The sequence below is a fragment of the Triticum aestivum genome, chromosome 3D, assembly GCF_018294505.1.
Source record: "Triticum aestivum cultivar Chinese Spring chromosome 3D, IWGSC CS RefSeq v2.1, whole genome shotgun sequence".
Taxonomy (NCBI): domain Eukaryota; kingdom Viridiplantae; phylum Streptophyta; class Magnoliopsida; order Poales; family Poaceae; genus Triticum; species Triticum aestivum.
Genome location: NC_057802.1, coordinates 358,977,536 through 358,990,150, shown reverse-complemented (window position 1 = coordinate 358,990,150; position 12,615 = coordinate 358,977,536). Strand labels below are relative to the sequence as shown.

Genomic DNA, 12,615 nt, shown 5'->3' with positions numbered 1-12,615 from the left:
GGCTTGCATAGTTGCATGCAGAGCTCCCTTTCTAGCAGAGCAAGAGTATTTTTCCTTTCCACCAATTTGTTAGGTCAAGAGATGGATGACATAATCACGGAAGCGAAACAGTACAAAGTTTTTTCCCTACCTCATGATTTGGTCTAAGAGACGTCTCCAACTCTCAGGTACACTATTTTCAACAACAAGAAAAACTCTCAGGTACACTGGTGCAAGAACAAAATGCTCTCTCGAGACGCATCCAACTTTTCCCACGGACGAAACGGACGCCACCACCGGCCGCTGTACGACGGCACGACGTAGTACGAGCCAGTGTCCCATTCCCACTACAATACTGCTAACAACGGACGGCGTAGGTGAGGTAACGTACTCCCAGGTCCAGCTAGAATCACATACGCCGCCGTGCCGTCTCAAGTTGGGCTGCTTTCGCCTCTGGACTCCGACGGATCAACGCGATCACTATAACATTAGAGCTGCATCGATGCCAGTGTTCTTCAGGCCACAAATTCAGCGTTCAACAACAAAGTTAGATGGACAAGAAGAGAAGGTCTTTCTCAACGGGACACGGCGAATTCTGTACGCTACACCCTTTGTATTTCTATATAAATTCTGTACTGTACACCTTTGCTTTTTCTGGACTCAAATATGTTCCAGGCATCAACGATATATACTCAGCAGTGGAACATCAAAGACGTGGCAAAATGCTCGCCCGCCCTTCTATTCGTGATATACACTTACAGAACTTTACACGCAAACAAATTACAAATATATGCATCCAATTTGGCAAGAAGAATACCCCGTCTTGAAGGAAAATAAATAGTTGAGAGTGTACTCCAGCACTTAGAAGCAGAACCTCTTCTTCTGCAAATTAATGGATGGAGTCACAGTATGGACCAGAAGGGCTAAGCACCAAGAACGCGCCAGCTTAAAAGAGGACGAACAAACAATAGGGGAAAACATACCCGGAATTTGTTTTTGTCCTGTTTTTCAATATATGCAAGCAGCTCGTCCTGCCTTATCAATGTCTCGTAGAGCACCTGCATATGGGATGAAGAGAAACAAAGGTTAATAAAGGAAAATACTACGCAAAATGAATGGAAAGAGGCATGCATCATGTGTTTCTCATGCTTGTAGTGGAAATCATAAAACTGGGTCAACTGTTACAGGCACTAACCTCAATAATTGTTTATACACTACCCCGCAAAGAAAAAAAAAATATACAATTGGTATCATTGAACAATAACCTATGGCTCGAGAAATAGTTTTTGTTTAATGAACCGGAGGTACCTTCTTTGTAGAAATCAGCTCAGCTTCCAATGCATCGACACGGCACACAGCTGTATTGAGCAGTTCCTCTTTCTCAACTGGCATTTGAGATGGCTTTGTTTCAAGTACAACCACCTTCTCCTCCAGTTCACGAAGCCGTCTTAATACATACGGTACCTTAAACTCCAAATTTTGGGGAAATTCCCCACAATTGTGATCACAGCCAATGGACTGTCTTGAGAACCTTTCAGATACTCTGCTTGGGGCAGAACGGATCACCATAAAAAGGCTCATAATTAAAACTGTCAGACAAGTAACAATCTGAGTTCGTAGCACTCCCAATGCCATACGTATATTTCTCAAGGAGAATGAACCTGGGTGAAGCATGCAACAAAACTAGTCAGTATAAATCCTTTAAGCTCATCATAGTGGAGCTCATTTAATAACATAATCTATTCCTAAAAGAATGTTCTGTACTAGAAGGTTTATTATGCAGTGAATATGTTTCTAGTTAGTCTGTACAATATGGCCATAAGTCACGGTAACATTAAGAGTGATAGCAATACATATAAACCTGAGGTAGAAGCCATTGAAGTGGCTTTTGGACTGTTGCACACATCATCCACAAGCTTGTCAACAACAGTGGGGACGCTTTCCTCTAGGACAGTAGCAGTACCAGAAGTTGAAGCATGTCCTGAAGATTTTGGCTGCAAGTAGGCTACATTAATCAATAAGCATACTGACCAGGAAAAAATACTGGAAAAAAATGTAAGCCGCAAATTAAGAATTTCGCACGAACCCAAAAGGCACTTCTCCACTTATTATCATAGTTTCAGATAGTAGACTGCTACAACTTAGTCTCAGGTAGTTGAAGCTTGAAAGGCAAAACGGACATGATAAATTATATCATATTTTGGCAGTTAAACATAAAATTTACGTACTTCTCTTTTTTCTTCAGGATAACCCCGGCCTCTGCATCATATGATGCACATGGCCAAAATTTACGTACTTCTAGTGGTAGCATTGGTTAATATCTTGAATTGGGTTACGCTCAAAAGGGATATATACTCGCCTCATGAAGGGTCAAATCAGGGTTCACAGTGGCATCCAGTGGAGCAGCAGGAGACGTAATATCTTCTACATCAGATGTAGATTCGGCTGAGGCATCACTGGTTTTTTTCTGATCCAAAAAGAAAACAAGATAAAGCTCGTAATGAAATTTTAAGGTGATCTAGTCATTCAAAATGATCCAAACAACGTGTGCTTACAGCTGAGGAATGAAGCTTAGTATAAGAAACTGTCTTCCCATCAGTGCTTGATATGGCAAGAATTTGTTGACCATAATTTGCTTCACCGTTAAGGACCCTCTATAATGGAAGAGACATTATGTTAGTGATATACAACAGGACAGCCAGTAATAAGAGTGCGAGGAGAAACCTCTATTATGTTAGGATCCTTCCAAGGACCTTTGTCTGATTTTGAGCAACCTCCACTCTCTTCACACCTGCATTTGCCTCCAAGAAAATCTGGTAGTTCACTGGACATGATACTAACAAATTAGGCAGAAGCTGAAAAGCAGTATGTACGAACACACAATTAGCAAGTAACGAATAACTGTTTTGACAGTTTGGTATTACCTTTCATCAATTATTTCAAGCAGCTTATTTTGGTACTTGCTTCCAAGAACCTTGATGAGAATGATACATGAGATAATCATTACACACAGTAAAACTTACGAGTTCAATAAATGAACAAAAAGGTGTCCTAATGATAGTGAAGGCAGAAATACACAGTTAAAGTTACAATACTTACATGAATCTTCGAAGCAGTCTGTGGATCAAGAAATGATTTAATTGTACCCCATAACATCTTGAAGCCCTGCCCAGCATTTATAATGTACAAGCGGCACAATGTCTGCAAAAACATTCAGAATTAGTAGTAACTAGGCGATGCCCCGCACGTTGCGGCGGGATTTTGTATAAAATAAACATTGCGCTGAACTAATCATCTAGCTGCTGTCTATAGTTTCTCTTGTAGTAAGATAAGTTGTTTATCAATATTTTACAAATAAATAAATAAAGAAATACATATCTCCATCTATAAGTTTAAAGTTGGACGGAATAAAAATGCATGCAGGACTCACTTTTCTTTCATATATAGAGCACTCAGGTATCATGCTATGAGCTGCATGCATGCGTCAGTTTTTTTCCTTGATTAAAACACACATAGGCGGCAGTTACTGCATGCATGTGTCATTGACTACATATGGTACGTGCAGCGGCTCTCGTTGTGTAGATCGGACGGATATTGTTGATTGATCTACTATATCCGAGGGCTAAATTAATTTGGATGATGTGGCTCAAGGAGAAGCTAGAGAATTCCTAGTAGTGGGAGCTAGGTATTTAGATATAGTAGATTAGCTACATGTGCAATTTGAAAGAGAGACCAAATGGGCACATAGAGAAAAAGGTTATTAATTAACAGAAGATAATAAATATTTAGAAAATCATTAAAGCAGAATAACTGTATCACCTACCTCTGGATAGTTATCATTGTCAATCTTCTGCAGTCGCATGATTAGTTCCCTTGCATCTTTTGAGAAGTTCTTTAAGCCCTGAATTATGAAAAAGAAGTCACTGACTACCATGACCACATAAAATTGGATTCACTGAAAGCAAACCTGGCCATAAGAAAACATACCACCCCTTGCACATCTAAAATAGTTGTAGACGAGTCTATGTGCCTTTTTGCAGCTATGGAACAAGCTGGAAACCTCATCTGGAAACTTCTCTCGAACTCCTTCACATGATACTTTATGTATCGGTCAAGAGTTGTTACTTTGACTAGTTTATTGGCATCAACCTTTCCAACTAGTTCTACATAGACAGGCCTTCCCTCTTTATCCACTCCATGGTAAAATTGTGGATAATACTTCTTAACTTCATTTAATTCAGTGTAGTCGAATTCCTAACGAATCAAGGGTCAAGATTAGAAGTCACGTGAAGTAAGTAACGTCACTTGTTTTCTTGGTGTATGTTTCGATTTTAGATTTACCTCTATACTGTCGACCCCATACTCATTCCTCCATCTAAGCATTTCTGACCACATATGCTTTGCTTTCTCAATATCAAACTTTCTTGCTTTCAGGAACCTACACATGGAAGGTGTAAAAAAGAAAATTGAACCAATCCAAAAAAAACTTGAAACGAATGAGCAAAACTGGAATTTCCTTCTTAACATTAATTTTGAAGGAATATATGAAATTTAAAATAGAAGAAACAAACTACAGCTTTAGTGTACAAACTATCACAAACAAGAGATTTAAATACCAATTATATTTTAAAAACTACATTAGAAGACACATCAAAAGCCAACTGCTCCTGGGACGTTACAGGCGATTGTTGTTTGTTCCTTGTTTTGTGTACATTTTGGTGTCCAAGCAGAGCACTGGTGTTATTGCGGTGGAGGCATTGTTGCGTGAAAATGAGACCCCCGGCAGTGTCTGGCTTCTTCCCTGTCACGGTCTTCAGCGTCGACATAGAGCCAGTGAGGGTGTGGTCCCACAGGTCTGGATGTCCAGATCTTTTTTTGGGTGGGTGGGTGGGGTAGTGAGTGTGTGTGTGTGTGGGGGGGGGGGGGGGGGCTATAAACTAGCAGTAAAGCCTGTCTCGCCGTTGTAGGCGAGTTTCTAATGCGCAGTGTCTCCTGGAGGCGATTTAGGCTTGTGCAGGTTTTCTTGCAAAAGATGGAGGGAGTTAGAGATTTTGCTCGTTTTTCTGTCTATATTTTGTTGTACTGTACTATTTTCCCTTTCTGAATATCAGATATGGTTTCTAAAAAAAGACCAGTTTGACAGAAATAACTATTTTGAGACTAAGGGCGTGTTTGGTTGCCTGCATAACACTCAAGAAGAACACCGGCTGCACACACCGGCTGCACCTCGAATATCAAGCTCCGGGAGATCAACAGGAGGCTAGCCATGGATCAGGGGTGGGCCGGCTTCGCAGATCGGCTAGGTGATGGCTGAGGACACCTTCAAGGTGATCGTCTTCAACCTTTCCGGCGCAGAGGTGGTTGCCAAGTACCCCGCGCACGACGAAGCACTTGCCTTGATCCAAGAAGTTTAATGTGTTTTCGTTAGTCTGTCAGCCATAATCTGTTATGACTCTGTCGTCGTTATTATGACTATGCTTGTTAATGTAGTGTGAATGCTTGTTCAAATTGCTATGCTCTGTCTGTGTGTGTGTGTGTGTGCGACGCGTGCGTGCTGGTAACCTCACCACTCGAACAAGAGGTTACCACACCGCATATCTTGAACATAACCAAACAACAGCACGTTGCATCTAGGTACCACATGCTTGCAACCAAACGGCGTGCTGGTGGTTCGCCTCTAATGCAGGCCGGGGTTTTGTGAGCAACCAAACTAGGCCCAGAACATGGTTTTAAGCCTGCATTAGCTCAGGCATGCTGAACCGGGCCACAGATGCAAAGAGGCCAAAATGATGCAGGTAACCAAACATGCCCTAGTTGTAACCCAGAACCAGATGTAGTGATGCATTTTCACAAATCATGGGACTTAAAAAACCTAAATTTGTAGTTTTTTTATACAACTTCTCGAAAAATATGTAGTTTTCTGATGTATGTAGTTTTGTGACAGCCTGTACACTAAACCTGTATTGTACGTAGTTTTGTGACAGCCTGTACACTAAACCTGTATAATTTGGTGAAATTTACACTAAAATATATAATCAACATGTTATTTGAGATATTTTTGCTGGAAATGGAGGTAATCTACCAAAGAAGAAACCCAAATATTCTTTCAGATCAGCAGATGTGGTACCTCAACATCGTGTGATAATCGTCATGACGTTCGGGCAACAAGCCCCCATCAAGCAAGCATCGGCGGAATCTTTCAACAGTTTCCAGCTCTTGCACATCCCTTATATCCTCTATTGAGGCTAGATTGCCACTCTTCTTTTTGCTCTTCCTCCTCAAGGAACGCCTAAATTTATTTCCGGCACTAATCGCTCTTTTCTTGAAGGACCCCTTTTTGGCCTTGTTGTCACCTTCGGAGTTATCTTCATCGGATTTGCTCTCTTCATTCTCATCATCATGAGTGAAGCCCTCAAAACCTGCACCTGCAAATATTATCTCAGCATTCCTTCTCTGACTGAAATGGAAATTGGCAATTATTGTCGTGGTAATAGAATTGACAAGGAGTAGGCAACACGTGAACTGAGCACTTAGTAATGCTTCACAGTTAATTAATTGCTATCACATTAGTGAAATGTTAAAAAGATCCTCAAGATATGCAAAAAAAAAACCCAATCATAATTAGAGTAATTTGGTATTTTCTATACTACTGTTATTGGACACTCCACTCAGAAGAAAGGCATGAGACGTACAGCCAAAAAATCACAGCACCCCGAATCCAAGAACTAAATCTCAGTTATAGAGATTATCTTGAGCGAATTATCTTGTTATCAACTGTAATTATACTTTTTTGAGGAATCATCTACTGTAATTGTTCAACTGCACGGAAGCAGCCATAATCTCTCGCGCGCAAATACCGGTAGCGAATCGATGCGCGAGAACGTCCAGGCAGGCACGAAGAAAGGGCAGCGCGAAGGAGAAAGCAGGAAGGGCAAGCAGTTCAAGGAAGCAACGCTCGACACTCACCGGGCCTCCCGGACCGGTCGACGGGCCCCGACATCCCTGGCCGTCCTCCCAATCCAAGCTTGATTGCTCCGGTGGATCCCGAGCCCTACGCCTCCATAATCCCCCGGGGAGCGAGGTTTTCGGCGGATGAACGAGGGAATGAACGGTGGCTTGTTTTGAATTTCAGTCTCTTTTCTTATCAGGGAATATCGGGGGAGAGGGGAAAGGAAGCTTCTGCTTTTCCTTCATCGCTGGAGAGCGGAGGGGAGGGGACGGGAGGTGTGAACACGGAAGCGTGGCACGTGGGAGGCCGACATGGGCTATACCGCCGACCTGGCAGACGCGGCGTTATTATCGGCAGCAGAGCTGGCCAAACGGAATGGCCCATGGGGCACGGTGAGTAAGCGGGCCGTGCCGTTTCAGCCCGCGTGCTGCGCCTTCAGGCCCAGGCATGGCCGCTTAGTTAATTGGTCCGGCACATTGGCCCGTTTAGCACGCTGGCCTGTTTAGCAGTTCGGCCTTATGGACTGTTTTGGGCCATTTTAGGCCTAATAGGTTGTTTATATGGGCCATATATATTTATATAATTCAGAAAAAATGAAAAAAGGGTCGTGTCAGGCCGGTCCGTGTGCCCAGGCACGGGGCCATGGCGTGCTGCGTTCCAGGCCCGACCCATTTAGCCTGGGTCGTGTCGTGCCTACGTGCTACCGGGTCGGCCCATCTAGCATAGCTTGTTTGGCCAGCTATGGTATGCAGGGGAACCAAGATTTTGGCCCAGTTCTTTTGACCCGATTATGGAGATTCTGGGTCTCGTTTTGATTGTGTAGAATCTTCAAAATCATACCACAATCGACAGTACAACTGAAAGCAGCGTTTTGGGTCGATTCTGGACCTCCCGCAAATGAAAACGTTTTTGTTTTCAGACTGTACCCCTATTTCAACACGAAATTACAGGCAAAATGCCATTCCACAGCCCGACCGACCGCGGCCCAGAAAACACATTGGCCTCGCTCGCTCCCTTGTCCTCGCTCGATTCCCCTTTCCTCCAGCCGCCGCTAGGGTTCCTGACCCGCCACCCCTCCTCCCTCGACGAATGGCGGCGACCCTGCCGGAGAAGACGAGCGCCACCCGACGCGCCCATCCGGCCGGCCGAACAGTGCTCAGCGCCACCTCCTCCGACCCCATCCTGCCAGCCCCTGAGGTCCTCCGCCCCGCCGGCTCCGACCGCCCTCCCCGCCGTCCTCCGCCGGCCCCGACGAGCCCATCCAGCCGGCTGTTGCTGTCCTCTGTCCGCTGCCTCGGTGAGCCTCTCTCTCTCTCTCTCTTGTATTTTCTCTGTACATGGAAGAGTGGATGGATAGATGGATGTAGAAGTTTTGTAGCTCTTTTCTGTACATGGAACAATAGATTGCTAGATGGATGTAGATGATTTGATTGATTGATGGATGGATGTAGATTATGTTAGTTATTTGTTAGATTCTTCTCTGTACATGGAACAAGAGTTCTTCTCTGTACTGTGTAGGTAGATGATTTTTTAAATTCTTTTTTCTACTACAATTGCTCAATGCTACTTGTGAGTGGTTCTGTTTAGCGACTGCTATGTGCTAATGATAGACGTTGTAGATGGAGAAAGAAAAGAAAACCAAGCCCCCTAAAGCAAACTGGGACAGTGCAGCGCATACCATTTTTATGGATGCATGTGTAGAGGAGGTGCGAGCTAATAACCGTGGTGGCACCACTTTAACCGACATTGGAAAAGCTAATTTGGTTAGAAAGTTCAATGAGCGCTCCGGGAGAAATTATTCTTCCGACCAACTGAAGAATAGATGGGATATATGTAGAGCAGGCTACAGTGTATGGAAGACATTGACTCGGAAAGCAACTGGCATTGGTAGAGATGAATATACGAAGACCATTGCAGCTACAGATGAGTGGTGGGCATTGGAGATAAAGGTATTTTGTTGCCATGTCATTCATTCAAGTAGTGAGTGATGTTCTTCTATCATTATTTAACTGTGAGTGCTGGTATTTGATTGCAGGCAAATCCGTTAGCTGCCAAGTTTCGGTATGCTCCACTAGCAGAGGAGGACAAAATGAGATAGGTGTTTGATGCTTGCTGTGTCACAAATGAACATGCTAGGGTGCCAATTCCCACATATCAAAGTGGTTCATCTCGCTTTAATATGGATGGTGATTCAGGTTGTGAAAGTCATGATGTCTAAGCTACACCTCGTACGAAGCGTGCCAAGATTGGGAAGAAGATGCCATGTTCTTATTCGCCAAGTCCTAGGATGAATGAGAAGTGGTCACATGAAAGTGTTAAAACTGATGCACGTGTACATATGGTTGACCTCTTTGGTGCAAGGGAAAAGAGAAAGGGAAACCTAGGAGAGGATACAACAAGAAAGGAGATTGGAGACATGATGAACATGGTGATTGCGGATGGTGCTAAACCTGGGAGTGATGTGCATTTCTATGCTTCCTATCTTATGTTGGAAAGGAAATATCGTGATATTTTCGTAACATTCAAGGATCATGAACCTAGTGCAAGGCTTCGATGGATAGAGAGGACATGGGAGCTCAACAAAAAATAAGTAGAACCCAACTATTTGCTTTGAACTTGTAATGATGTGAACCGATATGTATCATTTGCTTCCAACTATTTGCTTCGAAACATGTAATGTTGTGAACCCAGCCCTTTGCTTCCAACTTGTAATTTCCTGGACATGTTGTTTGCTCTCATATGCAATGTTCACTTGTTCAGAACATAATTATTTGCTTTGGAATTGTATTGTATCATGTAGAACTATTGTTGGTAATTTTTTATGTTGTTGCTAAACTCTCATGTGTATGTTTATGTGGCAGATGGACACTTCAGATGAATCTTCAGATGGATCAGATGAGGAATGTGATTTGGGCATGTTTGCATGTGCTATGGAAGTGGCGTCGCCAAGTGAGAGATTGCTGTATGCACCAAGAAAGTCACACCGTGTTACAGGCCTCCAATGGGTGGCAGAGAAGGAGCAAGATGCAAAAGCTTTCTACTCTATGTTCAGAATGAGGAGGTCAGTTTTTTACTCATTGCATGAATTGTTGGTTGAGAAGTACGGGCTTAAGTCAACTTGCAACATATCATCGAAAGAAGCATTGGCACAATTTTTATGGACTTTGGGGAGGTGCCAAACCACTGATAATGTAGCAGATCGGTTTGGACATAGTCGTTCTGTCATCAACAAAAAATTTCATGAGGTTTTGGAGTGTGTGGACCGCATGGCTGGCGATTTCATTAGGCCTCACTACAAAAAAAAGACACATCTCTGACATTTTGGGCCGAACAAATTTTTTTTCTGTCATACTTATGACACTTCTATGACGATAATTGTGACAAAACCCGGTATCATCATAGATGTGGTGGGGTCCTACTTTTATGACAAAAAATCATGACAGAAAATGGGCTTTTCGTCCTAGGCGGGCCGGAGACGCAGCTGCATGACATTCTTTGGGCCGTGCATGACGGAAAAAGCCGTGGTAGAAGCGAGGGTGAGGAAAATATCGGGCAGTTCCCGGTTACGGTGGGTGGTCGGGGGCCGAGCGATGTGCGTTTCTCTCGTACATGATGCGTGGGTGCGAGGCGTTGGGTGTCGGTGTCAAAACCGGCAGATCTCGGGTAGGGGGTCCCGAACTGTGCGTCTAAGGTTGATGGTAACGGGAGACAAGGGACACGATGCTTACCCATGTTCGGGCCTTCTTGATGGAGTTAATACCCTACTTCCTGTTTGATTGTTCTTGATGAATATGAGGATTACAAGAGTTGCTCTATCACGAGATCGTAATAGCTAAACCCTAGAAGTCTAGCCTATATGATTATGATTATCTCTACGGACTAAACCCTCCGGTTTATATAGACACCGGAAGGGCCTAGCATTGTACAGAGTCGGTTTACAGAGGAAGGAATCTTCATATTGAACGCCAAGCTTGCCATCCACGCAAAGGAGAGTCCCATCCGGACACGGGAGGAAGTCTTCTATCTTGTATCTTCATGGCCCATCAGTCCGGCCCACGTCACATAGGTCGGGCGCCCGGGGATCCCTTAATCCAGGACTCCCTCAATAGCCCCCGAACCAGGCTTCAATGACGATGTGTCCAACGCGCAGATAGTCTTCGGCATTGCAAGGCGTGTTCTTCCTCCGAATACTTCAAAGCGTCTGATCCGAAGAGTTATACTCGGCCTTCCATTTAATGTCGTACCCCTTGGCTTCTGCGCCTCCCTTGCTTCGGCCTTCACGTGTCGAGCGAACACGAAAGGTCAGAGTATTTTTGCACATAACACCCTGGCCATGTAAGAAAGGCGTATATTTAAGTAGATTGGATCTCAGATGCCATCTCACATCAGGCGAAGAATCCTTAGAGCTTGCTAGGAGAAACCATTCCAGCATGGCTAGCGTTCCCAGTTCTTCCTCCCGCCCCCATGGCTCCGAAAAAGGCGATTGGGAGAAATGTTCAGTATCCCACGACCAGCTGAGTAAGCTTCAAACGCAGGGATTCCTTCCCCCCGCAGATCTAGTCCCCGACCGGGCAGGATTAACCACTTTCACAGGTGAAGCCCTCGCGGAAAATTTCCCCAATCCAACCAGGGGGAGCGAGTGTGCTTCATATCCTTCTTAATAAGAGGCGTCGGGTTTCCAATCCACCCTTTCCTCCGAGGTCTCCTGGAGTACTACGGCCTCCAACTGCACAACCTTACTCTGGCCTCCATCCTGCATATTGCGGGTTTTGTCGCTCTTTGCGAGCTATTCCTGGGCTGCGAGGCCCACTTTGATCTGTGGAGGAAACTTTTCTGCCTCGTTCCTCATACCCAAAAGGGATCCGTATTCGAGGTGGGCGGCACCGAGATATGGCGCATAGCCGGGACCGGATACCTGTCCGGCACGCCGAAGAAGGCATCTGAAGACTGGCCCTCGGCGTGGTTTTATATTGAAGATGTCGCTCTCCCCAACCCAGTCCGAATGGGCCTTCCCGAATTTTCCAGCGCTCCATTGAAGAAACGCCATAGCTGGCGTCCTCGAAGCCTCGAGGAGGAAGACAACACAGAAGTCCGGCAATTGATGGGCAAGATTAGGACACTTGCCTAGTCCGGATTATCAATAATCAAGGTGATGGCAACTTTCATAGCGTGAGGTGTTTAGGCGCTCCAATTCAGGGGGCTCCCCATGTGGCACTACAATGGGGAAGATGACGCCTCACGCTGCGGACAAAAGGGTCCAGATTCCCTCACTGCCCTGGCCACCATACTAGCTGATCTGTATAAAGGGGAGAAAGAGGAATTCACTCGTCTTACGCGCAGAGAGGGATTTTCCATGTACAATCCTCCTGGCTGGGTGAGTTTTAATCCCACCACTTTATTCAATCCTCTGCCCTAGTCATGTTTAACTGACATTAACCCGTCTGTTAATAGGGATGGCAGAGGGTTACCGCGAGGATCCATAGCCCCGCTCCACAGCCGGAGAACCATAACCAGGACCTCGATCCCGGATTCGAAGAAGATCCGGACATATTTGTAGAGCTCAAAGAGAGTCTTCTACCAGGCGAGCTATGATGGCACAGAAGTGGCCATCAAGGCCGATTATCCCGGCCTCCTTCCTGCCTCATACGTAAGTAACCAGGAGATATTTCCTCCGAAGGAGCTTCCTC

The 12,615-nt window shown here is 44.8% G+C and overlaps 1 protein-coding gene across 5 annotated transcripts; it reads right to left on the bottom strand.

Annotated features, from left to right (window-relative positions):
- Positions 1-572: 572 nt before the first annotated feature.
- LOC123078879 (phosphatidylinositol/phosphatidylcholine transfer protein SFH6) lies at positions 573-7,250 on the bottom strand. 5 transcript variants are annotated; one of them, XM_044501521.1, is made up of 14 exons: positions 6,946-7,250; positions 6,107-6,404; positions 4,321-4,417; positions 3,967-4,233; positions 3,803-3,880; positions 3,079-3,180; positions 2,904-2,953; positions 2,704-2,815; positions 2,535-2,633; positions 2,339-2,446; positions 1,841-1,973; positions 1,288-1,640; positions 963-1,037; positions 573-861 (listed from the first exon to the last, which is right to left on the bottom strand). In XM_044501521.1, exons 1-14 carry the CDS (start codon positions 6,977-6,979, stop codon positions 841-843), a joined length of 1,827 nt encoding a protein of 608 aa, XP_044357456.1. In that variant the 5' UTR covers positions 6,980-7,250; the 3' UTR covers positions 573-840. The 5 variants fall into 5 exon arrangements, with proteins under 5 accessions (XP_044357456.1, XP_044357459.1, XP_044357461.1 ...); XM_044501524.1 differs by having other exon boundaries at positions 2,704-2,803; XM_044501526.1 differs by having other exon boundaries at positions 2,704-2,770.
- Positions 7,251-12,615: the final 5,365 nt, after the last annotated feature.

Coding starts and splice junctions, on each gene's coding strand:
- LOC123078879 (XM_044501521.1), bottom strand. CDS start 6,979: ATGTCGGGGCCCGTCGACCGGTCCGGGAGGCCCG. Junction 1,641..1,840: donor TTCAATGGCTTCTACCTCAG/GTTTATATGTAT, acceptor TGCTTCACCCAG/GTTCATTCTCCTTGAGAAAT. Junction 862..962: donor AGGACAAAAACAAATTCCGG/GTATGTTTTCCC, acceptor ATTAATTTGCAG/AAGAAGAGGTTCTGCTTCTA.